The sequence below is a fragment of the Diadema antillarum genome, unplaced genomic scaffold (assembly GCF_040938485.1).
Source record: "Diadema antillarum isolate AM-2024a unplaced genomic scaffold, OU_Dant_1.0 seq00002529_RagTag, whole genome shotgun sequence".
Taxonomy (NCBI): domain Eukaryota; kingdom Metazoa; phylum Echinodermata; class Echinoidea; order Diadematoida; family Diadematidae; genus Diadema; species Diadema antillarum.
In genome coordinates, this window is record NW_027273132.1 from 99,444 (window position 1) to 125,072 (window position 25,629).

At 40.7% G+C, this 25,629-nt stretch overlaps 1 protein-coding gene across 1 annotated transcript; it reads right to left on the reverse strand.

Annotated features, from left to right (window-relative positions):
* Window positions 1-731: 731 nt before the first annotated feature.
* Window positions 732-19,829, reverse strand: LOC139714922 (DNA repair protein REV1-like). Its single transcript, XM_071626569.1, has 15 exons — window positions 19,516-19,829; window positions 18,850-19,018; window positions 17,246-18,292; window positions 16,649-16,803; window positions 15,995-16,114; window positions 15,279-15,499; window positions 13,769-13,870; window positions 12,651-12,824; window positions 11,739-12,155; window positions 9,910-9,998; window positions 8,379-8,568; window positions 6,776-6,969; window positions 4,884-5,179; window positions 2,791-2,893; window positions 732-920 (listed from the first exon to the last, which is right to left on the reverse strand). The coding sequence occupies exons 1-15, from the start codon at window positions 19,706-19,708 to the stop codon at window positions 809-811; spliced, it is 3,582 nt and encodes a 1,193-aa protein (XP_071482670.1). The 5' UTR covers window positions 19,709-19,829; the 3' UTR covers window positions 732-808.
* Between the last annotated feature and the right edge of the window lie 5,800 nt (window positions 19,830-25,629).

Sequence of the window (25,629 nt, forward strand, 5' to 3'; positions counted from 1 at the left end):
TGGATAGTGGAAGTCTGGGACCCCCTCTAGTGGTAGAAAGTCAGTGTTTTGAGAATGCAAAACAATAAGTTTAAGGGAACCCAAACCCAAAGAGCAATGTGGATTGAGTGAAAGCAGCAACATCAGTAGAACACATCGGCGAAAGTTTGAGGAAAATCGGACAATCAATGCAAAAGCTATGAATTTTTAATGTTATGGTGTTAGAACCGCTGGATGTGGAGACTACGACAGGTTATGACGTATATGTGGACAACAATATAAAGAAAATATAAAGAAAATTCTGTAACAATTCACTTTTCTAGCATAATGAAAGGGCACTTGACTATTAAACCGCTTTCAGAAAGCAGGGGGAATAATTGCTAACCTTAAAATATGCCAGTATCAAGTTGATGGAATGTGTAATTTTCATGATGCCCCCAGTCTTTTTAGGGCTAAGTTGTAATTCCTAGTCAGAGTGTGGTAGGATGGTATCAGAGGTCCAAGGGCTAAGTTTTTGAACACCACTGGCATGTTTCATACAATACACCTGTCAAAAGAAACGTTGACGACTTTCAGCTACAATTTTTCAGATACATGTATTTTATATTCAACTACCCTACAATGCACACACACACACAAATAATAATCAGAAATAGGAACAAACTGTTTCTTTCCACCCAAGGAGACAGAGAGACATTCCCTGATTGTAAAACAACCTGTATACAGCAGGTGGCTGCTATAGAAAGGTGGCCACTAAGGCAGGTATGATTGCACAAAGTATTTCAATATCTGACAATGATTTTTTTCAGCTCGTTTCTCTTAAAATCTGCTAGGCAAGGTCGAGTTGAGCCGAGTAGATCTGGTCCATGGTGTGCTGTATCCTAGCAACCACCGTCTCCTGGGCGTCAATCCAGTGAGGAGATGCCTTCCTGGCGGTAAGCCTGAGGAGATACACGGAAAACATGTATTATCATCTCAGTCTCTCGTCAATCATCAGCTAAGAATGATAAGGGGTGTTAAAGGGGATGGCTAGTAACTGATCAGTGGGAATCAGTGGGAATGCAGGGGAGTGATTGTTCCAATCCTTGTGGGATTCATTTAAGAGTACATCATATATCTATTGTTGTGTGAAAATTATTTGCTTTAGAATTGTCTCATATTCAAGTAATGTGCAGTTTAATGTTAACGATCACCCCGTCACTGTACAGGCATGCTAACCTGGAAACAGTAAACTGCACATCAATATGAGACCATTCTGAAGCAAATAATTTTCACACAACAATAGATATATAATGTACTCTTAAATGAATCCCATGAGGATTGGAACAATCATCCCCCAGCATTCCCACTTATTCCCACTGATCAGTTACTAGCCATCTCCTTTAAATTGTCACTAAAGCCATAGTGTTTGAGGCACCTTAAAGGGATGGTACCGTACAGTATTGGTAGAGATGAGAATTGGGCTTTTAACTTTTTGCGAGGTACCAAGAAAACACTTATGATAGTACAGAGCATACCATTTTAAGAGGAATTCAAAGTTAATTTGATGAAAATCGGGTTTGGAATGACTGAAACATCCAAAAACAAAGTAAAACAAAGTAAAACAAAGCCATCATGGGTCCCACACTTTATTAGAATCATTCTTTTTTGGATATCTCAGCCATTTGAGAACCAATTTTCATCAAATAAACATTGAATTCCTCACAGAATTACATGCTCTTTCATATTTCATAAGAGGTTTCTCATTATCTCACCAAAAAATTTTAGAAACCTGAAATAAGGTCTCAACCAAAACTGTACGATCCCTTTAACACCCTTCTCATTCTCAGTCGATGAAATGCACTAGCAACATGAGACGTGAAGATAATGTAGCAGCCATAGCGTACCAACGTGATGATGTCATAGTCTTTTGTTATAGCTTGGGTTGGAATCAGGTGCGTACAAACACCTGGGCCTCACAGGTGGGGATGTTTAGAGCCAGTTTCCATGCATAGTGATGACTGGCTATTACATCACACTTTGGTATTCTATGACTTTCATATCAGCACCCGCATCTAAAGGAGGTTCTCTGTTGTCTATTGTGATACCTCAGCGCACTCCCATTATAACGAACACGGTTATAAAAAAATTAAAAAAAATTCATGCTGCAGTGTTATCAGTTCTATTTTATTTTTTCAATTGTTTATTTGTTTGCTCATAACGAAATTTCGATATAACGTATAAAAGAAAACTGCCCGTCCCGAGGACTTAATTATAATGGGAGTACACTGTACATCGCCTAGTCATCAAGCACACACACACACACACACACACACACAAACAAATGATATACGTAAACAACATGCTTTGCTCATACACAAAATACCAGAATATACTAATATAGCATAGAAACACAATTAGATATAAATGAACACTGTACGTGTACAAGACTTACTTTATATACACACAACAGTCATTTTTCTTCGATCTTTAGCTATCTTCAAGTTCTGTTAAGTGGTTTCTTCTTCCAGCGCAATGTAAAATTTGGTGTGGTCTAGGAATATCTCTGACAGCAATAACTACATCCATCATGGGAATTAAAAATAAGTCCTGCAGCAGATTTTAATGTCCTCATCTTAAGGGCATCAGTAGTTGACCCACACACAAAATTATATAACACCTCACCGCTGCAAAATTTAAATAAATTTATGCTAAGCAATGATGATGATGAAAAGAGCAGGATTATTCAGGCACAAAAATCTACTCGATAGATCTCTACACATACAATCTAAACTTGACGATTTAAAAAAGAAGCACATAATTATTGCCAACCTCTTGAGACTCCTGATAACAAGGCTAACCATTTCCAAGTTCTTGTCCAGAATGAGTTCCCGCAGGTATTGTACAATATAGCCAATGTCCTCCTCAACTGGCTCTGTGTAAAAGAAGAAGAAGACAAATATGAAGTGCTTGCATCATGACTCCATAAACACAGTGATGTACACACAGATCATCAAATTCTTCTTTTCAAGCACTGTCTTAAAGGGTGTGTACAGTTCTGGTTGGGGTGAAGATTTAGCTTTTAACGTTCTGCGAGATATTCAGTAACCACTCAATGAGATGTCAAAGAGCATGCAATTCTAAGGGATATCAAAAGTTTACTTGATGAAAATCGGTTTTGAAAAGGCTGAGATATCCAAAAACAAGGTGAAACAAAGAGATCCTAATGAAAGGCGTGGTCTGTGGCTTTTTATTATTATCACTTTTTTTTATATCTCAGCCATTTGAAAACCAATTTTCATCAAATAAATGTTGAATTCTTCTTAAAATTACATGCTCTTTCATATTTCATAAGAGGTTTCTCATCATCTCACTCAGGAATGTTCAAAATATGAATCCCCACCTCAACCAGTACTGTACAGTCCCTTTAACAGACCTTCTACATGTAGCAAAAATGTCACAACGTCCGGAGAGCTAAATTCCTCGCCTCGAAAACTGAAACAGCAGGAGATTACAATAGCAAAAAAGCAAAAGTTACTGCGACAACATCCGAGCAACAACCGTTTTAGCAGGCAGGGTGAAAAAAAAGATTACCCGAATGCTGCCATATCGAAACTCTAGTTTGAAAGGCTCTGTTAAAACGGGGCTTCAGATGGTATCAATAGCTTCAATAGGAGCTCAGTTGTGCAAACACTGACCTCCTTGAAATTTAAATCACATCCTTTTCAAGCAGCCATGTAGTTAGAATTATGAAGAGAATACATTACTTAAAGGACAAGTTTACCTTCATAGACATAAGGATTGAGAGAATGTAGCAATATTAGTAGAACACATCATTGAAAGTTTGAGGAAAATCGGACAATCCGTTCGAAAGTTATGAATTTTTGAAGTTTTTGTGCAGTAACCGCTGGATGAGAAGACTACTGCAGTGTGTGAAGAACTTAGATGTCACATGCGTACAACAATATAGGAAAATATAAAGAGAATTTCACAAAATTTCATCTTATGAAAAAAGTTCACATTCCCCCGACTCGTTACCGACAAATGTTATGGGTAATATTATTCCCCCTGCCTTTAGAAAGAGCCAAGTCAAGTGCTCTTTTATTATGTGAAAAAAAAGTGAAAATATGTTGAATTTTCTTTATATTTTCTTTATACTGTTGTACGCATATGACTCACAAGCTGTAGTAGTCTCCTCATCCAGCGGTTCCAACACAAAAATTTTAAAAATTCATAACTTTTGCATCGATTGTCCAATTTTCCTCAAACTTTCACTGATGTGTTCTACTAACATTGTTGCATTTTCTCAATCCTTATGTTTATGAAGGTGAACTTGTCCTTTAAAAATTCAGGGCCTATTTGCAGGTCATGTTCAAGGTACATGAGTAGATACACAGGTGACTCCCGTTATATCGAAGTCCTCAGAGCTAGCAGTTTTCTTTCATTTTATTGAAATTTTGTTACAGCTGAACAATAAAGTACATAAAAATATGAATAGTCCTAGGACCAGAAAGTTTACTTTGCTGTAATGAGACTTTACATTATTACAGTGTTTGTTGTAATGGCAGTGCACTGTATTTTGATAAATAATTTCTTGTGTGTTACCTGCATGTCATCATTATGCAACTCAAGCTTTAACCTATGAAAGTGTTATACTAAACAGACGAACAAACAAAACACAAAATAACACAGGCATGAGCCTTCATTGAATTTTCATTGTTTGCAATTTAGTTGCTATTTTGTTTTGCTTGTCTATACAACTCACATTACAAGGAAATGTGACAGTTTTACCCTAAGCAGTCATGGCAAAAATTCAGTTTCTCTCAACATCCTCTTTCCACAATCTGAATTACCCTGTAGATTAAATTCCTAATGAGATTATGAAAAAAACAAAACAAATTCTTGTAACTTTTGACCTCACGCACCTTCTGTTGAGTCAATCCACTCCTTCAGCAGCGCCTTGATGCTCCCAAGCTGCACTGCACCGCAGAGATTGACGACTTCTTCCTCTCTCGACGTCCTCTCTCCCCCTTCACTGCCGTCCTTCTCCGAGCCATCATCCACCAGAGCATCACTCACACTATCATTGCTAGGCGACGAGACATCTGGGGAAATCCCCAGACCAGGTTTCGGTGGCGTCAGCTTTCTGTTGATGACCTCCCGTATCCCTGGTTGCCACCTTGGTTTGTTCACGTTCGCCTTGTTGCGAGGGCTGCCCTTTCTGCATCACACGGACATCAAGTCTTTTATTTAACTGGAATATTTTGTGACTTCAAATTGCATAAGTTGTCAGAAGGGGCTATCTATGCGATCTTGCTACACTCAATTACAAACTCACAGAATCAAGGGTCAAATTTACACCCTCTTAGGATATTCCACATAGTATCTGACATGCTGCAAAATGCAATCTATAAAGCACAAGTAACATACTACAAGGAAATCCTGTAATACTGAGGCTGACCGGCCTAGCTTTTTCCGAATACCTCATTATAAAAGATACCTTGTTGTAGACATAATAATAAAGAACCAAGCGAGACACAATAATGGAAAATCTCAACCAAAGTCACCTTGTTCGAAGCAGTAAAATGTTGTAAGCAAGTCCTTTTGCTTTATGGCATGGTTTCCCCATACCATTACATACACATAACAGTGGTCTATTTCCAAGCTGTCTGAAGATGAGATTTGCACAAATAAGAGCATGTTTGCACTTTGAAGACAAACTATCAGATTCTATAATATCAGTTGCATTCACAGACAAATAGCAGGATTGCAATCCAAATCTTGAGATTTTTTGAGCCAGTTCAGGCCAGAAATATCCTGCTTATTGCTGATAATTTGTCGACCAAACTGCGCATGCCCGAAATCTATCAATATGGTGGCCCTTGCCCTTGTGTTTGGGGGCTGTTCAATCATGCATGCTTTGAATGACAGGACAACAATTCTTCAGAATTTTTGCTCCAATGTTCACACACAGGCAGCAGTGCAAATCACTGTGAAAATTTCAATATAATTGCAAGATTTCTTGCAATTTGGATCATGATGTTGTGAACACGCTCTTTTGTGGATTTTTATGTCCACACAGGAAAAAATCTTGACATTTGTATCCCCCTAATTTGCATCAGCGTGAATTCCACTATTTTGGATGAGTCTACCTCGTTACTTCACATGTGACTCAGAGAGATCATAGCAAACGACTGGAAAAGTTGGGGAAAGACAAAGCCATTCAAATCTCCAACACAGATACGTAAGCGCAGTGATTTCATTGAGAATACAGCATGAAAAACAGAATCGTTGGTTTGAAGAGAAGTTCCCATTAAGGCATGTTCACGTTGGAAGCTCTCAAAGAACGTACAAAGTTAACTGCAGCTCATTAATGATTGAACTTCATAATCCTGCACTACAAATTAATTTCTATTCAGTGAATTACCAAGCTTTTTCTTGAATAAATCTCTGACTAAAAAAAGGGGAGGAAAGTTTATATAGGGGTTTTGACCTCCTCACAAGAACTGGAGCTTTGGTGTATGATATGTCTCCCCATATACTACTGTATATGCCGAATATTTCACGAGGTTTTTTATATTTGCGATTTTTGCGAGCCAGGTGCCAGTCACGAAATTAAAGACACGCGAAAATATTGACCCTGATCCCGATGTGGATGTGACGTACGCATGTACATTTCTCCGTTCAGTACAGGACTCCATGATCACGAATTTTACCACTCACGAAATCATCAGGAATTCCCGATTCGCGAAAATTTAGACTGGCGAAATATATGGCATATACAGTATAAGACATCTCCCGATTACAACCAACTAACCTTGGTCTTCCTCTACGTCTGATCTTGAAGGGGCTTTTGGTGGGGCTTGCCTTGGCCAGAGAATTGGACCCCAAGTGAGAGTTTGTGGGAGCCGCATCCCTTTTTGAGTTTTCCTTGGAGTCTTTCAGCTTGTATGCTGATTTCAACTCATCTTGGAGGTCTAGTGGCAGAGCTTCCAAGCAGGATGGATCAATCTGTGATTGAAGTACCATAAAACAAAATCTGTCGCTACACTGAAACACATCTTGGACAAGTATGAGAGCGTACCATGTGAAAATTGGCTCGGAAGGGATTACTGTCAACAACAGTGGGTCTGTCTAGTTTTAAAGGACAAGTTCACCTTCATACACATGTGGATTGAGTGAAGGCAACAATGTTAGTAGAACACATCAGTGAAAGTTTGGGGAAAATCCGACAATCTGTTCAAAAGTTATGAATTTTTAAAATACCTGTGCAATCACTGCTGGAGGAGAAGACTACTACAGTGTATAATGTCACATGCGTACAACGATATAAGGAAAATAAAAAGAGAATTTCACAAAACTTGACTTTTTGAATAAAGTGCACATTTCCTCGACTTGTTACTGACTTATGTTAGGGGTAATATTATTCCACCTGCCTTCTGAAAGAGAGAAGTGGAGTGTTCATTTATTATGTGAAAAAAGTGAGAATATCTTGAATTTTCTTTATACTTTCTTTATATAGTTTTACTCATATGACATCACAAGCTATAGTAGTCTTCTCATCTAGCCGTGACTGAGCAGAAACTTCAAAAATTCATAACTTTTGAACGGATCGTCCGATTTTCCTTAAACTCTCATTGATGTGTTCTACTAATATTGCTGCATTCACTCAACCCACATGTCTATGAAGGTGAACTTGTCCTTTAATAAGTGGGGGTTATTAACTCGTAGCTTGCCAAAGTTGCAATAGTGCATCATGTGATTCACACAAATCGCATAGAGCAGTATATTTGTCTAGCATGTACAGAGTTAATATTCAATTTTATATACCTCATTTCTAGAATCCTCTCATCTGATTGGTTAAAAGGAGAGTCATGAAAATAACTGTGCCCTATTTTTGAGTTACTGTGACCGGGGCCCGGGCACAGTTAGTAAATAGGTTTGGAGACAGTCGCGACCCCATACACATAGATCGCTCATATTTACGCACCAATGATACGACCGCCGCGCTGTCGATCAGCATTGATTACGAGTGCTGTAAAAGAGACTAGAATCTATATTTTCGGTATCTATTTTTCAGAATCTATATTTTCGGTTTATAAAACAAATAATGACTGCTTGATATTCGGGGTACAGTTAAAATTATGTAGGCCCTCGGTGATGTGAAAACCATAACCATGCCCTCAGCTTCGCTTCGGGCATAGTTACGGTTTTCACATCACCTTGGGCCCATAATTTTAACTGTGCCCTCATAAGCAGTCATTATTTGTATATTAACTCTTTGTATGGTTCCAGCCCAACATGTAATAAGTCCAATGATTAACTGCCAGACATTGTAGGCACTGAAGGCGTACATTACTCATTATACAAATTTGTATTTCAATTACGATTTTAATTTACTGCATGTATCAAATCTATACCTGAGAAAATGATGGTAGAGTCTCAATAGCCTGGTCTAATGCCTGCTTGTTGCCGGTAACATCACCATGGCGATGGGACTGCAACACCTCTTGCTGGATCTCAGGAGGTAGGGATCTTAGAACATCCGAGTCCAGCTGGTTGGAGTGAGTGATGCCAGTGGATGTTGATGGCTCATCCCTACCAGCAATGCTGAAGACACACACAAGAGAATATATTGTTGCTGGGGGTGTTTGGTGAAAATGACTATTTTTTATTAATAGTCAGATAAGCAATTAAGTGATGTCCTGTCCAAATCCTAGTTGTCTTACCCTCAAAATGAAGCCACCAAACATGTCAAGGAAAGGCTATCCCATTTGATATACTGCTTTGGGCACCATGTTTTTTTGATCTCCTGAATATTTGGCATTACATAGATCTTGTCGATATGTGAACAAAGGTTGCCCTTTACGTGAAAGCAGCCCTCGCGATGAGAAAGAAAATAACATTTGCTCTTTACTAGGTTTAAGCAGTATTTGAACTGTGAGAGAAGTATTATGAGATTTTGCACTTCAAGTGCACTGTATTTGAGATGAGAAGGAACTTGAAGTAATATCATAATCAATCTTCCTTTAACAGAGAAAGCAGCATCTCAGATGACACAAACAAGTTATCGAGGGCCCCGTTTTATCAAAATACATAATCGATTATAAATTTCCTTAACATAAAGGGTGACATAGATTTATGATAGAAATCAACTATATAATCAATTATAACTCTTCATAAAACCGGGCATAGATCTATCAATTCACATCTTTTACATTTATCTATCTCATATTTCACTGTCATTTTGAAATGTAACTATCTATCTACTTGTATGTATGTATGTATACTGGATGTATGTACGTATATATGTATGTACTTACGTATCTATCTTATCTATCTATCTATCTATCTATCTATCTATCTATCAATCTATCTATCTATAGTATCTATCTATCTATTTATCCGATATCTCTCTCTCTCAGGTCTATCTATCTGTTTATAAATCCATATCAACTTTTTTGTTATCAATATACAAAGATCATTACTGAATTCTACAGCAGTATCATCAAGAATTGATGCTCTTATATATCATATATTTTTCTATCCGTAAAGTATTTCATATCAATATGTCTGTAAATTCCACTCCAGAATAAAACCCCTATTTTGGAATTTTTTCAGGCTTACTTAAAAATAATAAAGAAATAGAATATAGAATTTCCAAAAAGAAAGGTAAACTTGCTACTCATTTTCAAAAATGGAGGTTTGACATTTAATTTGAAACTGTATAGTTTTCCTACAAGGTATTCTTGTCAAATTTGATATGTAATGTTTTATGTATCCAATTTGTTATGCTGCATTTTTTTTTCTTTATTATGTGATTCTGTGATTCACTTGATCTTTTATTCTTTTTTATTCTTATTTTTAACCAATAAATACTGAATTAGAAAAAAAAAAGAAAAGCAAAAGAATTGACGCTCTCACAATGAGAAAGGACAATCTGTAACTCACCGAAAAGCCTTAGTTGAGTGGTAGTTGTAGTCTTCCAGCACTTGCCTTTGAATGTCTTCTGGGAGTGCTGCCAGTACTGATGGGTCTATCTGGAGGCCAATTTTGATTTCAATCGTTCTGTAAGTGTTAACTACAGCACTCGCACGGGGGACCCGTTCGAGCACATGTATCCCCCAAACCCATTTCCCATACCCCATCTGGATGACTTTTTGGCCAAAATGTTGTATATATGGCAACTGTCACAGGATACAATGAAATCCAATGAGTAATGAGGCCGGTATAACACATACAGTACATAAAATATGCAGAGACTCCAACTCTCCTGCTTTCGACGGGAGATCTCCCGCCGAAAGCCCATTTTTGCAAAATCTCCTGTTCTCCTGCTTGAGATTTAATTTCTCCCGCTTGAAATGATTTCTTACTTTGTGTCATCGTATGTTGAAAAATAAGCCTTAGATAGCATGAAATAACATCTAGAACCCTAGAGCAGGACCCCGGCAACAAGGAACTTAGCTCTTCGAGCACATCAAGTTGGAGTCTCCCGTTTGCTAGGGGTTTCAGGCGGGAGAATCTCCAGATCATCAGGTGCTTGGGGTTGGAGTCTCTGAATATGACCTGTCATCCTACAGAAGTCAGAACAATGAGGGCGCTGTCAATGAAAAATGTTGTCACCAACAATAACTTTTGGAAGCCTCCATAGGCAAGTTTGAATAAAATCCGACAAGAAATGTGGCTGATAAAGCACAAACAAGAAATGTGACATGATTCTAAGTCCAAGCACTGAGGGTGCAAAACTGAGCAGAGCTTTTCCATTCAGGCACCCCAAGAAAGAGACATGTATGCAATTAAAAAAAAAAACCACATTCTATGTAAGTTAAAAAGACCAACAAAAATTATTACTTTACCCAAAATGTGGTACTGTTGTAAACATATAGGTTGGTGGCAGAGAATCCTACTAAATTGATATTATAAAATGGGTTCAAGAATGTAGCCAATTGGAAGCGCTGAAATGAGTCACGTGCGCGTGCATGATTTCTTACTATTGCACGGCCTTGCAAAATAGCGTAAAGTCACTGATGTCACAATGTTTACACTAGCAGTGCACACTCAATCAGTTGTTACAAGTGCGTTGCGCGCTACTATACGCACTGTCAATCCTGTAAACAACTTCTAGTTCGGGCTGCCAGCCGGCCTTTCTTGTGCATAACATGGGGCGTACGTACATATGCTTATACGTACAGTACTTATATGTGCGGGATTTCCGAGTGCGACGTGCGTAAATGTTTGGGACGAACATCTTCGGACATCTTGACTTTTGAGCAAGTGCTACATGTAGCTGACTGGTATTGACCCACAAAGGTACATGAAAAATGCTGTTAGTTTTCGACCCATTTTATAAATCAAATAATACACAGGTTTGAGTTCGTGACGTTAGTGGAGATGCAGCTCACTCTCGGGTATTTACAATGTAGTGCAACATGTACCCGGCTTCGCCTCGTGCATGTTTCACAATTGTAAATACCCTCGAGTGCCCTACATCTCCACTAACGCACTCTCACCTGTCTATTATTTGTATAATATGAGCATTCTATGACATAAATATTTCAAAACACCATTCAGACCTTAGAAAATCACATTACAGTCTGTCTACCAAAAGTACATTTGTCATATCATCACTATCATTATCATCATAAAAGTACTACCAGAACATGATAAATGCTTGTAATCATCTGTGAAACACCTGTATTCATGGTAGAGAATCCTGGTTCTACACGTACTGTATGTGCATTATCATTAACTAGTGACTGGCAAGAGTAAGGTTCATCTACCTGCAAAGGTGATGGAATGGGTACACCAGAATGAGCATCCCGGGTTTGGTCAGTCTTCTGACCACCACTCTGGGGAGGAGACAGCGGGATGAAGGGAAGGGGAGGTAGCTCCTTCTTCCTTCTCCTTGGTGTGGTCACTTTGGTGTTGTCATGGTGACCCGTACTCCCATCTTCACTTGTTGATGGAGCAGTGGCGTCTTTAGAATGTTCCGGAATGTTCTCAGAAATAGCTGGTCTGCTTTCTGCCGGATGGCTGGCCGTGGCTGGCGCTGCGGAAGTGACCGGTGACCTGCTCTTAGAGGGACCCTCTGAATGACCTTTGACCTTTGTCAGGAAGGCAGTGATGGGTTTACTTGCTGCCGAGGAGGACGATTGTTGAGGGTGGCTGGAGCAGAGTTTGCCTAGCTGAATCCCAACCTGAGTGTTTGTCAAGATGAAGACGAAAACATGCGTCACAAAATTCAGTTCATCTATCTTAAATAGCTCACTTGTCTGTCTCAGGTACAAATTCCTTGTTCTCAAACAAATAACATATCTACAAATGCACTATCAACATATCATTGGCCACTGCTAGGAGAACAACAAACTTACGTTCCAACATGGACATGAATATGAACATATACTGCACTACACACACTAATGAGGGTGCCATGGTCATCCCAAACAAAATGTAAGCCTTGCATTGCATATTTCTGATGGAATCAATTGTACATAAAACCAGCATTACATTAGCAAGTCAAAGCATGGGATGATAACAGCATACAAATCGTAATTTTGAATTAGTGGTGCATACCCTTGTGTAAGTAACACCACCAACAAAAAAACAAAAACAAAAAAACAAAAAACCAGACATAAAACAAACAAGACGGGAATTCCCCTTTGGGTTCCTCACAGTGTCCAGAGCTCACCCACCCCTCTCATCTCCACGGCAGGGATGTGAAGCTCTTGCAGGAGTTTCTTGGTCTCCCTCTGGAGGATCTCCAGCCTGTCGGTGGCCTGGAGCAAGGTGACCGACCGGGCCCGATCGTCGCAGATTCCATGACCCATGAACTTTGAAGTCTCCTTCGGTGCATCGGGGCTTCTCACCTGCGTGGGCGAGAGATGTGGCTATTTGAGATTTGAGTTGTTACACGTACGTTTTTTTCGGAGGTTGAATCTCCACCTTTTCACGTTTGGATTCTGAATGATTGGACATTGAAAGAAGATAAAATAATATTTTGAAGAACCCTATGGTAAAGAAATTGGCCATATGTGACCCGCTACAACAACAGGATCCAAAAGTCAGAAAAATAACATGACATTATTCCCTTACTCTTCCACTATAATTTCATATATAACACGAATCATAAAATAAAAGCACTCGGTGCAGATATATCAATGATTTTATTAGTGCATGTCGAATGGTTTAGGAAATTAGTGTTTCGAGAAAACCTCCATCAAAGTTTTCCTTCCGACGCTTTAATGATCACAGGAGGCAAGACAGTTTCCACCTCTTGACAATAGAAGGTATGCTCCTAGCAACCTCCGCGATGTTCATTCAAGCTTATTGCCAGCGGTCTACGCACGACCAATCAGAGTCCAGGATGCAATGCACTGACCAATAAGATCACTTCCTCGTTGCTAGGGGCGGAGTCTAGCTGCGGCGCTAAATCTAAATCTTCGTACATGTTTCTGTTCCGTTGAAAGTCAGAAAATCATGGCCCAGAAAAATGCTAATTTCTTGCCTTTCGTTTGATCAATTAGCTTTGAAATTTTGGGAGATGATAGACCATACATTAAACATGTACTACAAAATTATGCCAAAAACAGAAATCCAATCATTTTGACCGATTTTGATGATCTGACTTCAAACTCAAATTTCTCGGCTAAGCCATCAGCGACTTTAGGATCCTTTTGTTGTGGCAGGTCACATATTATTTCACTGGCAGTTTCAGCTTTTGTCTTTTTGGCTTCTCTATTGTGCAAATCTGTCTGTCCTATGACACTGCCTAAAACAGAAAGAAGTAGCATGTTGACCAATCACCACCTACCTTCAGCTTAAGGGTGATGCTCCTTGCTAGCATGTCGATACTCTTCAGTCTCTGGTGAACTTCTGACGTGAGTTCTTCCACAAACTTCACAGCATCACTCTCCTGAATACAAACGAGACAGAGAGAACACCATTGCAAGACTTTTCACAAAACTTACACCCAAAGAAACACCAAAGTGTAACTACTTCTGCTTTTTGTAAGAGGTAGTTTGACCCTATATTAACTGGGGGGGGGGGGGGTCAATTTGACCCCCCCCCCCCGACATTTCGTGCCACGATTCCGCAACGCGCAAAGATTTTTTCACGTCGTTTCATGACTTTTTTCACTGAAGTCTCCTGCATATTTTGAGACCAAATTTGTGACGTCCGGGTACACTGTTCTGAAGTTACGTAATGTTTTGCATATATGCATGGCAACCCGAAAACAGCTCAAATTCATGATATCGTGTGCAATTCCAATGCAAATTGTTTTTTTTTTTTGTTAAATTGATATAAATCAGCTTATTTCAACTTTTAATCATAGAAATTAATCAATTCTAATGTAGACAGGCTTGAAGAAGTCCCCGCAACAAATTTTGGCCAAAAAACAATAGAAAACAAAAGGTAAAAAAAATGAAATATATAAGAAATTAACAAAACAATAAAAAGCAAAAGAAATTGATTTTGATTGTGCAATTTTTTACGAGAAATTTGTTTGATGTGTCTTGAGGAATTCTGACACAAAACTTGAGCAATCCTTGAGCCTTTTTAAGGAAGTTACAGGTGAAACTATGATTTCATGCATAAATTTGCATAATTAATTTACCAAAATAGAAAATCAATATTTTTCTATTCGTATGACCATGTAATCCTGTAGATGACATCCGGCTCTACGTTCAGGCAAAATTTTGCGGCGATTGTGTGATCGGCAGCCGAGATCTGAAGGGGGGGGGGGGGGGGGGGGTCAAATTGACCTCCCCATAAAAACTTGGTCTCAAACAGCCCAGTTAAAATAGGGTTAAATCATGAGCATCATTATCATTATCGACAGTGTGACAGTATCATTTGTTTTCACAGTTTGTTTTCTGACAAGATGAATTTCTGTAATCACACAGTAAAATCATATCCCGTCTCAGGATTGCATCAAAGAGAGACAGAGACTGAAACAAGACTACAAATTCATTCCCATTATTCTGTTATCTTTCTGAGAAGTGAATTCATACAGCTGTATCTGTGTGGGGATGCTACCAATTGAAGGCTGAAAATGAAGAATATATATATTTTTTAAATTACCTGGTTAACATCACACTGTCTTGATGTAATATTGACATGAATGTAGTGCTTTTAGAATGTAACATGTTTTTACATTTGGCTGCCCAACCTTCAAAATTGTCTGTGCAATACTTGCTGGACTCTGTTACTTTTTGTTTGATGTACATGTATGTTGTCTATTTTGTTATTTCTATCATATAGTATCAAAACTACAGGAAAACAACATATCAACACTTTGCTCTAATGAGCTTTGCCGTTACTTGTTTGAATCTTATGCCGTAGTTCACTTCCGCTGACACCGACTTTCTCTCCTGCTCTTGTCTGATTGGCCGATTGTCCACGCCGCGGCAAAAGTTGAAGAGGGACTGGCCCGTTTTGGGGCCAAATTCCTTCTGGAGGGCCGGGAGAGAAATCTGCTGAAGGTCGCCGCAGGTTTTGATGGACAGGCTCTCCATTCTGCGACTCGTTGACCAACCAACACCTGTGTGGAAATATAAAAAGTTGCACAACCACACATATACTATTAGAGAAAGTTTATTCCCCTTAATTCACTAATGATACATTAAATTGCTGAAATTCCTTTCCCCTAAACCAGACAACGTACACTTGGTTATTTGCAACAATCACCAAATGCAATCATGAGACTCGTAATGACAAGATATTTACAATAAAGGCTACAAACATATCATCTGCATACTGTTCCCAACACTCAATATACACAAGAAGAAGGAGAAGAAAAACAACAATAACAAGAACAAGAAGTCCTAGAAGAAGAAAAAGCAGAAGAAAATGAAAACCAAGAACAAGAACTAGAAGAAAAAGGAAAAGAAAAAAAAATAAGGAGAAAAAGAAGTAGAAGAAGTAGAAGAAGAAGTAGAAGAAGAAGAAGGAGGAGAAAAAAGAAAAAAAAATAGAAAGAGAAAGCAAAAACGGAGACTGCCAATTTCACATCTAGAACAGTTACTTGCAACATTACCTGGTAGATCCTTCACTGGTTGTGTCTTGATGAAATCGTTGATGGCATGTGATTCCAGCAGGAACTGTCCGTTGGGTTTGGCTCTTCTTGTGGCCATCCTTGCCAACAGAATGTTGGGTGCTGAAAAAAAAAAGGAGCAAAAATGTAAGAATGAGTAAAAGAGAGAAAAAAAAAACACAAACAAAATAATTAAAGATCAAGTTCCAAATTAGAGTCCACTCTTTCAGAATCTGCCCCTAACTAAAAATCTATGTCTGCAGACTTCTTGTAGGTTTTGTGGTGCAGGGTCACATATAACTTTGGGACCTGAATTTTGATTGCATTGTAACAAGAATTTCATTATAAATGTGTTCGTTATAACTGGAGTGCACTGTAATGATTTAAAAAAAAATGTGAACTCAAGTTAAAAACGGTAAAAATGTGACATGCCACGAAATGGAAAAAAAAAAGGAAAATGTAGAAGGGGCCTTATCACAGAAACGTGCCTAATTCCGAAATATCCTTTACAATGTTAACCTTTCATGTGTAAGGCCATAATTTGCCATTATTTTGTTATTTCACTGATATTTAGTGACCAAATGGTGATGACAGCCCAGTAAGGAACGAAAGGAAGTGCATTGACTTGGTTTGGATTTGGGAATTGAAGAAGCGTACCGATACCAGCCGAGGCGTTACAACATGTCTTCTCTTTGATCTCTTCTCGCAGCACTCCCGCAATCTCCAAGGGTGTGGCACCTGTCTCTCTAGCCAGCTCCGAGATGTCTACAAACATTTCATCGCAGCTGACAGCCTCTATGTCATGGGTGTAGCTGTGAGAGAGTATAAATCGGTTAATGGTTGACTGATATATTTCATTTTATTTCTTCTTTCAATCTCCCCTTTATCAAAAAAACAACAAAACATTCTTGTTTTAGTACAAAATCATCCTTTTACATTGTATGAAGGCTCTGTTTTCAACAGTTTTAAGAGCAATATACAATTTTCAGAACAAAATGCAAGGACATGACATAAAATTTGCACTCCCTTGAAGTCATATGTCTTTACCTATGAGGTGGATATTCATAATCTTCTACAAAAAGACACACACGAATTGAAGCATTTTAGAATTCATATTCGAATACAAACTACAAAATATCAAGAATATGCAATGGCTGCTAATATTATCACACAATACATTTAATAACTTTAAATAATGACCACACCTTTAAACTTTAAGACAAGAAAAGCTGATGAAAGCGTTCCACTCCTCACCTTGCTATGATGTCGTATAACATTTTGGAGACCCGTCTATACCCTTCAAAATCATAGGGGATGGCTTGAAGATCCGGACACAAAGTTCTGGCTTTCCCCATAGACATTCCATTCTTGACTCCGCTCTTCCTTGCTTCATAATTACAGGAGGCAATGTCTGCCATGGAATTGAAAGTTTCATGGTCGGGCTTGCCTGAGCTCTTTCCGTCCCTAGAGGATGCCTCATTCTTGTTTTCTTCTTCTCTGTTTGAGGTCGTAAATTTTTCTAATTGCCTTTTTTTGCCTGATTTCTCGGCTTTGTGGGCATAATAGGCCTTCTCGTAGTCCCGAATTTCTTGGTTGGTCTCTGACATTCCCTGCCCCCTGCTGTGAGTCACGGCGACTGGTTGACCAATGAGGTGCGGCCGATTGATGAGACCTACCGATACAAAGAAGCAGTCCATGTCAATATGCATTATCATTTGTCCCTTTTTCTGCCCATGCTGTTGTCCTTCGGGCCTCTCTGCTTCTGCTTTTCTGGAGTCATCCAGGCTGCTGTTCCAATATTCACTTGCTTTTCCTCCAGGAAACATCTCTTTCGTCGTTTTCATTTGAAGCAGCTTCGCTCTTCCAGGAAAATCCTTGCTCCCGCAGCGCTGGAGTTCATTGACGTGGGCCTTACACTCTGCCCCCCAAGTGGAGATGTGATGCAGTCTCGAGTGGCTGTAGAATTCTGAAAGGAAGTTTGGATCTCCTGCCTTCGCAGAGAAACCGCCCGCTTTCCCGGGGGGTTTAACGGAGCTGCCGTCATGCGACCGGTCCAATGCACTCTCGTGAACTGAAGGATCTGGTGCACCTGTTCCGCAAACATCTTGAGGAAGAGGAGGATCGTTCTCTGTCCTTTGGGTAATCTCCTCTCGGTTTCCACTGTGAGGGTTACTCTCGCTACCCACTGGAGTGAGGTTTGGAGCTGCTGGCTGAAGTTTGAGAAGGGTCTGGTTCTGTCCTGCTGATCTGTCCTTATATAGTTCGTAAGTGTGATATGGCAGTAACCGTCCTGCTTTGATGCTGGAAATAGATAAAATCAGATCACATGCCAACTACTCCAATAGTTTTGTGGGCATTATCCATATACTGATACTGTATAAGCTATTATTTTCATGAGGGTTTAATTTTTTGTGAAATTCCGATGCGTAGAATAACAATGCAAGGAAAATGCGAATTTCACAAAATATGATTTTTTGAAAAAAAAACACTCATTTCCATGACTTGTCACTGACCATGACGTATGTTAAGGGTAATATTATTCCTCCTGCCTTCTGAAAGAGGCAAGTCAAGTGCTCTAAGTATTGTGCAAGAAAAGTGAAAATATGTTACAATTTTCTTTACATTTTTTAAATACCAGTATCATTCTACATATGTGACAGCAGAGCTTACTTCACAAGTTGTAGTTACTTAGTCTTCTCATCCAGCGATGGTGGTGCTGGAACTTCAAAAATTCAAAACTTTTGAATTGATTGTCCGATACCGTACTCCTAAACTTTCACTGATGTGTTCCATAATATTGCTAATTTTTCTCAGTTCACATGTAATGTATATAAAGGTGAACTTGTCCTTTAACATACCTATCAGTGATCCATTCTGGCCTCACAATTTTCTGGTGTGTCAGCTCCTTTATCTTTGTGTAGGGCAGGTTTGTTGCAATGATGTGAGTGACCTTTGACATCGAGTAGTAATGTTGGTATGCCCCACCATGCATCATCATCAGCTTCTTGAGTTCATCTGAAGATGGTTCTGTGATATATATGAAAAAAATATTATGAATATGATCCATAATAATAGTGAAGTTCAAATCAATTAACGTTAGATCTAGTGCCTAACCCTGTAACTGCACCTAATTTGTCCCTCCTCCCTCCAAACCAAACAAATGCACAAACACATAGATCTTGTACAAGTTGTAGGAAGCAGAAGTCTACTTGCACAAACAAGCAAAATAGTGAATCTCGGTACTCATAATCAAGAATTATAAGATCATAACATATATTGGAATATGAATAGAACGCTCTACAACTATAAACTGTCATCGTTGTCATAGAGATCTTATGTCGCATTTTATCTAAACATTTTGACAAAGGCATACATCAGACGTGCTTAGGAAGAGTTCACTCAAAATCTTCTGGGCCCTGTTTTATGGCGAAGGCAGCAGGTACCACACTCGACACGGTCATCCCGCCCGAACAGAAGTCGACCAAACACACATACCGCACCGACCGTAAATATGGTGTACGTACCTGTGTACCCGTTGACGTGAATGGAGACCCCGGAAAATATGTTCGTGGACGATCCTGCAATTTCTCGGCTTGTTCTGCCATCGGAATGGAATTGTTCGTCTAATTTCTGAATCTTTGCTGTCATGTAACCTCCATGCCGATCTACAGGAGCACTGCGAGATCTTGGTTTGCCAGCTCCAGCGACGGATTTCATCTTGCCCGCTCTCCGATCCGCTACCAAACAGCTGCAACCAACCGACCTCGGTACCGACGCGACCGGCTTGTATCTTACCGTGCTGCAGCAGCATGCAGTGCTGCAGCTGTGAGGCTGGCGGCGCCTGCCGTCTAGGGAGCGAGCTGGCGCGGAGCTGACTTGTGCGAGCGATGGTACAATGTTTGGGAGTCGCCGAGCACGACTGGCGACAGTGGCAGTGGAGTGGAATCGCCTCAGCCGCAGCACTTGTGTACGAAAGAGTTGGGGAGAGAGGGCCGCAGCAGATTGGACAAGTTCAAGCACGTTTATTGCTTTTTCGGACGTGTAAAAACACACAACATGCCGGTTTCGTTTTTTCGCTTGGAGTTAATTCTATGGTAGCCTTAAAGATACAAACATATTAAAAATACGGCAAATTGAAAATAATCATAGATCTATACAGCAATATATGGAAATTCAAGCTAAGAGCATGAATAATAATTAATATGTCAATATATAAGTTTTAATGACACCCCATTAGGCCATGCATTATATATAATGATAAAATAGCCAGCCAGCTAGAGACGCAATAAAAAAGCTGCATTCTTTTACTTTTCTGAGAGTGAGGCAGTACACTCGGCTCTTCGTGTGACGTAGATATGTGAACACGATACCGGCGCGCGGTGTTGACTGCGCGTACAATTTTGGTGTGGATCGAGCCTAGCCTAGCTAGCTAGCTACGTAGTTTGTATAAACGTGTGCATAAAACTCAGCCCATTGCGCGGTGCGGTAGCAGGTAGCAGGCGACGTGATCTCTGGACTGTTGTCAAAATTTGTAAATTGTGGTCATAATTTCCTACCACAGTTGATCGATTGCAATTATAGGCCTATGATGGATTTGTCGAAACCGCCAACGTCAAAGACAAAACAACGCTGTGTGGGGAGGAGGTGTATGGTGTTTGGTTGTAGCAATAGTACTTGTCGTACACGTACCACTGAAGGGGACTACTTTGTGCACGGTATGCCAGGGAAGTTGCCGGTCGGGACAGGAACGTTCACGCCGTACCAACTGGCATGGGTGGACTTCATCGGAAGGCGTCGTAAGTTTGTTGTCAATGATGCAAGGTTTGTTTCTCTTTGCTACGTATGATGACCAGGCACGTCTATTATAGTATATTAAATTTTACTTTGATGACAACTATAAAAAAAAAAGTTTGTATTTCAACCATCATAGAGCGTGTTTCTACTGAGCGACGAAAATTCGAGGTGATGCCAGCCGATGTGTGGTGATACCGGCCGATGCCGGCCGATACCGGCCGATGCGTGGTGACACCTCGAATTTTTCCTCAGTAGAAACAGATCTGGTAGTGGCCGATGCCGGCTGATGCGAGGTGCTCCGTCGTCCATCTATTGAGGTGGTCGATGCGTGGTGACGCGAAGGACGATTCTCAGTAGAAACACACCGGGTAGCGAAATTCGAGGTGTATCGGACGTCTAGAATTTCTCCCCGCGCTTTTCAATCGGTTCATCGCACACATGTGTACAAAATACGTGTGTACACACAGCGACCGTGTTCGCATCATGCTTTGTTGGTACCAACTCGCTTGTGTATGTGTTACAGGCCCTATACGTTACGTTACATGTGAATTGTGGCATTCATCGCCTATTGTTCGCGTGATTAACAGCCTAACTTATTGCATTACTAAGCCCTCATCACTTACTTGATTTTGCACCGCGTTATTTCATTTTATATTGTCTCTAATCGCGAGAGTACCATATTAGTGTGTCGCAGCCTTGAGAAAATCTCAACTGGACCCTCGATCTCCAAAGATTTCTCATCAGTCAGTGGCAGGATACCAGTATGTTAGTTCGGGGTATATTGGATGGGAAGACGAAGAGAAATGGCTAATCAAAAAATAGCCGACGCAGTTGTAGCAAAGCAGGCAGGGTTCGGATCGTATTAACAGGCAGTGCGCGCGTGACCCAAATCTGTGACTTAAAAATACCTGACTTCCGGAATCGCCGCATTTGCACGTCACCTTTGCATCACCTCGTATTTTATCGCTCAGTAGAAACAGCTCGAGTGGTCGTAAAATACGAGGTTCTGCGTTGGACAAAATTCGTGGCGATGCCAGGGATGTGAGGTGCTCTCAGTAGAAACACGCTCTTAGTTAGCTACTACTCTAGGCTCCCTAACAAAAAAGTCCTGTGGTACTCCCTGTGGTACTTGTCGCTACCACACTTACACAATGTACCACACACTTGCAATGTATACCACAGGATCTGTGTGGTACTGCAGAGACTCCAACCCCAAGCACCTTCTGATCTGGAGATTCTCCCGCCTGAAACCCCCAGCAAACGGGAGACCCAAGTTTATGTGTGCGAAGCGTGAAGTTCCTTGGGTTATAATTGCTCTCTGGTGCTATCTAAGGCTTATTTTTGCAACATATGATAGCAATAAGTAAGAAATCCTTTCCAACTGGAGACATTGAGCCAGGGCGGGAGAAATTAAATCTCAAACGGGAGAACGGGAGATTTTGCAAAAATGGGTTTTCGGCGGGAGATCTCCCGTCGAAAACGGGAGAGTTGGAGTCTCTGGTACTGTACCACAGGCTTGTAGGGTGCTCCCTGTAGTAAAGTTTGTCAGTACCACACAATGTACCACATAACCACAGGAACTGTGTGGAACTGTATCACAGGCTCATGTGGTACTCCCTGTGGTACTGGTCGGTACCACACAATGTACCACACAAATATATGTTAACACAGGAACTGTGTGGTACTGTGTCACAGGCTCGTGTGGTACTCTCTGTGGTACTTCTCTGTGGTAATTGTCAGTACCACACATACACAACACAAGCATATAAATGTCTGCACAGGCACTGATGTGTGGTACAGGATAGTACCGCAGGACAGTACCACAGGACAGTACAACAGGTCTAATGTCCTGTGGTATTTCGGGACGTACCACAGGAGAGTACCACAGGACATCACCAGGGGAACTGTCCTGTGGCATTCATACATTACCACAGGACAGTACCACAGGAAATTACCACACGAATTGTGCTGTGGTATTTTGGGACGTACCACAGGACAGTACCACAGGAATCCCTGTGGTAAATTGGGACGTATACCTCAGGACAGTTGACAGTACCACATGAATTGTCCTGTGGTATTTTGGGACATACCACAATGTAGTACCTTAGGACGGTACCACAGGAAAGTACCACAGGACAGTACCACACGAATTGTCCTGTGGTAAGTTGGGACGTACCACAGGACAGTACCACACAAATTGTCCTGTGGTAAGTTGGGACGTACCACAGGACAGTACCACACAAATTGTCCTGTGGTAATTTGGGAAGTACCACGTCCGAGACAGGACAGTACCACACGAATTGTCATGTGGTATTTTGGGATGTACCACAGGGCAGTACCACAGGACAGTAACACAGGAAAGTACCACGGGACAGTATCACAGGACAGTACCATACGAATTGTCCTATGGTAATTTGGGACGTACCACAGGACAGTACCACAGGAATTGTCCTGTGGTAATTTGGGACGTACCACAGGGCAGTACCACAGGACAGTACCACACGAATTGCCCTGTGGTATTTTGGGACGTACCACAGGACAGTACCACAGGAATTCCTGTGGTAATTTTGGACGTATACCACAGGAGAGTACCACAGGAACTGTCCTGTGGTATTTTGGGACGTACCAGAGGACAGTACCACAGGAGAGTACCACAGGAGAGTACCACAAACAGAACAGTACCACACGAATTGTCCTGTGGTAATTTGGGACGTACCACAGGGCAGTACCACAAGACGTTACCACGGGAAAGTACCACAGGACAGTACCACACTGTATTGTCCTGTGGTATTTTGGGACATACCACAGGGCAGTACCACAGGACAGTACCACACGAATTGTCCTGTGGTATTTTGGGACGTACCACAGGACAGAACCACAGGAATTCCTGTGGTAATTGTGGACGTATACCGCAGGAGAGTACCACAGGAACTGTCCTGTGGTATTTTGGGATGTACCACAGGACAGTACCACAGGAGAATACCACAGGAAAGTACCACAAACAGGACAGTACCACACGAATTGTCTTGTGGTAATTTGGGACGTACCACAGGGCAGTACCACAGGACGTTACCACAGGAAAGTACCAAATGACAGTACCACAGGACAGTACCACACTGTATTGTCCTGTGGTATTTTGGGACGTACCACAGGACAGTACCACAGGACAGTACCACATGATTAATTGTCCTGTGGTATTTTGGGACGTACCACAGGGCAGTACCACAGGACAGTACCACAGGACAGTACCACATTATAGTACCACAGGACAGTACCACATGAATTGTCCTGTGGTATTTTGGGACGTACCACAGGGCAGTACCACAGGACATTACCATAGGAAAGTACCACAGGACAGTACCACACGAATTGTCCTGTGGTATTTTGGGACGTACCACAGGACAGTACCACAGGAATTCCTGTGGTAATTTAGGACGTATACCACAGGAGAGTTCCACAGGAACTGTCCTGTGGTATTTTGGGACATACCACAGGACAGTACCACATGACAGTACCACAGGAGAGTACCACAGGACAATACCACAGGAACTGACAGTTCCTGTGGTATTTTGGGACATTACCACAGGACAGTACCACAGGAACTATATCCTGTGATATTCCTGTGGTATGTGTCCCAAAATACCACAGGAAGATCCTATGGTACTGTTCCACACAGTGGAAGTACCACACAGCAAATAAAATGCATAGTATCACACAGTCGTGCCACATAGCAATACCACACAACAATACCTCGAGGCAAAATCACACATATACAATAGAAAGTACCACAGAAAAATACCACAAGATATATATTTTTTCTTAACATTTTATATCACAGGACTATCACATCAGGAGAATATCACACAGCAGTACTACAGAGGAGCACCACGCAAAAAAAACTGTAAGGCAGAACCAACTGAAATAACAAAAATATAAACAAAAAAGCACATATTCCTCAATTAATTGATAGATGAGTTATGCTGTGAATTATAGCAATTGATTTGCCATTACTTAACCTGTCCTATACTCCTACAGTATTACCTATTTCGTGAAAGTGCTGATGTAAAGCGTGAGGCATTTCATATGGACTTCTAGCTGTGGTACTCCTGTGGTAAAAATTTTACATAGCTCATGAATATTCATAAAAAGCACTCTAGATTTAAAAAAAAATACATTTATAAATGACTCAAAAAGTCAAAGTATTAATGATGGGACTTACTTTGAACTTTATTAAAGATTGTCTAATTATGTTATGTTATTCCCAACATCATAAATATTGTTATGAAAGTGTAATTTCATATCTTGATAATAAAGTGTAATCTAGTGGGTGCACGTCACGAGACCGACACCCACGAGTCATACAGCCCGCAAGTTATACAGCTCACAAGTCATACAGCCCACGAGTCATACAGCTCACAAGTCATACAGCCCACCAGTTATACAGCCCACGAGTTCGACACTGAGTAAATAAAGCCCACGAGTTCGACATCAAGTAAAATAAGCCCAGGAGTTATACGGCTCACGAGACCGACACTACGCACATAAGGCTCATGAGACCGACACTAAGCAAACAAAGCCCACGAGACCGACACTACACTTAAACGGTCCACGAGACCGACGCTACGCATACAAGGCTCACGAGACCGACATTACGTAAAAGAGGTTCACGAGACCGACACTAAGCAAAGAAGGCCCACGAGACCGACAGGATGAACAGCGCCACCTATAGACCAATAAATTGTATAGGGTGTCCTGATAATAGCATAGGAAGATATGAGAGATGGAAAAGAAGAGTTGCCATCTCCGGCAGGGTGTTTCCCCATCAGTTCCCCCCCCCCCCCCCC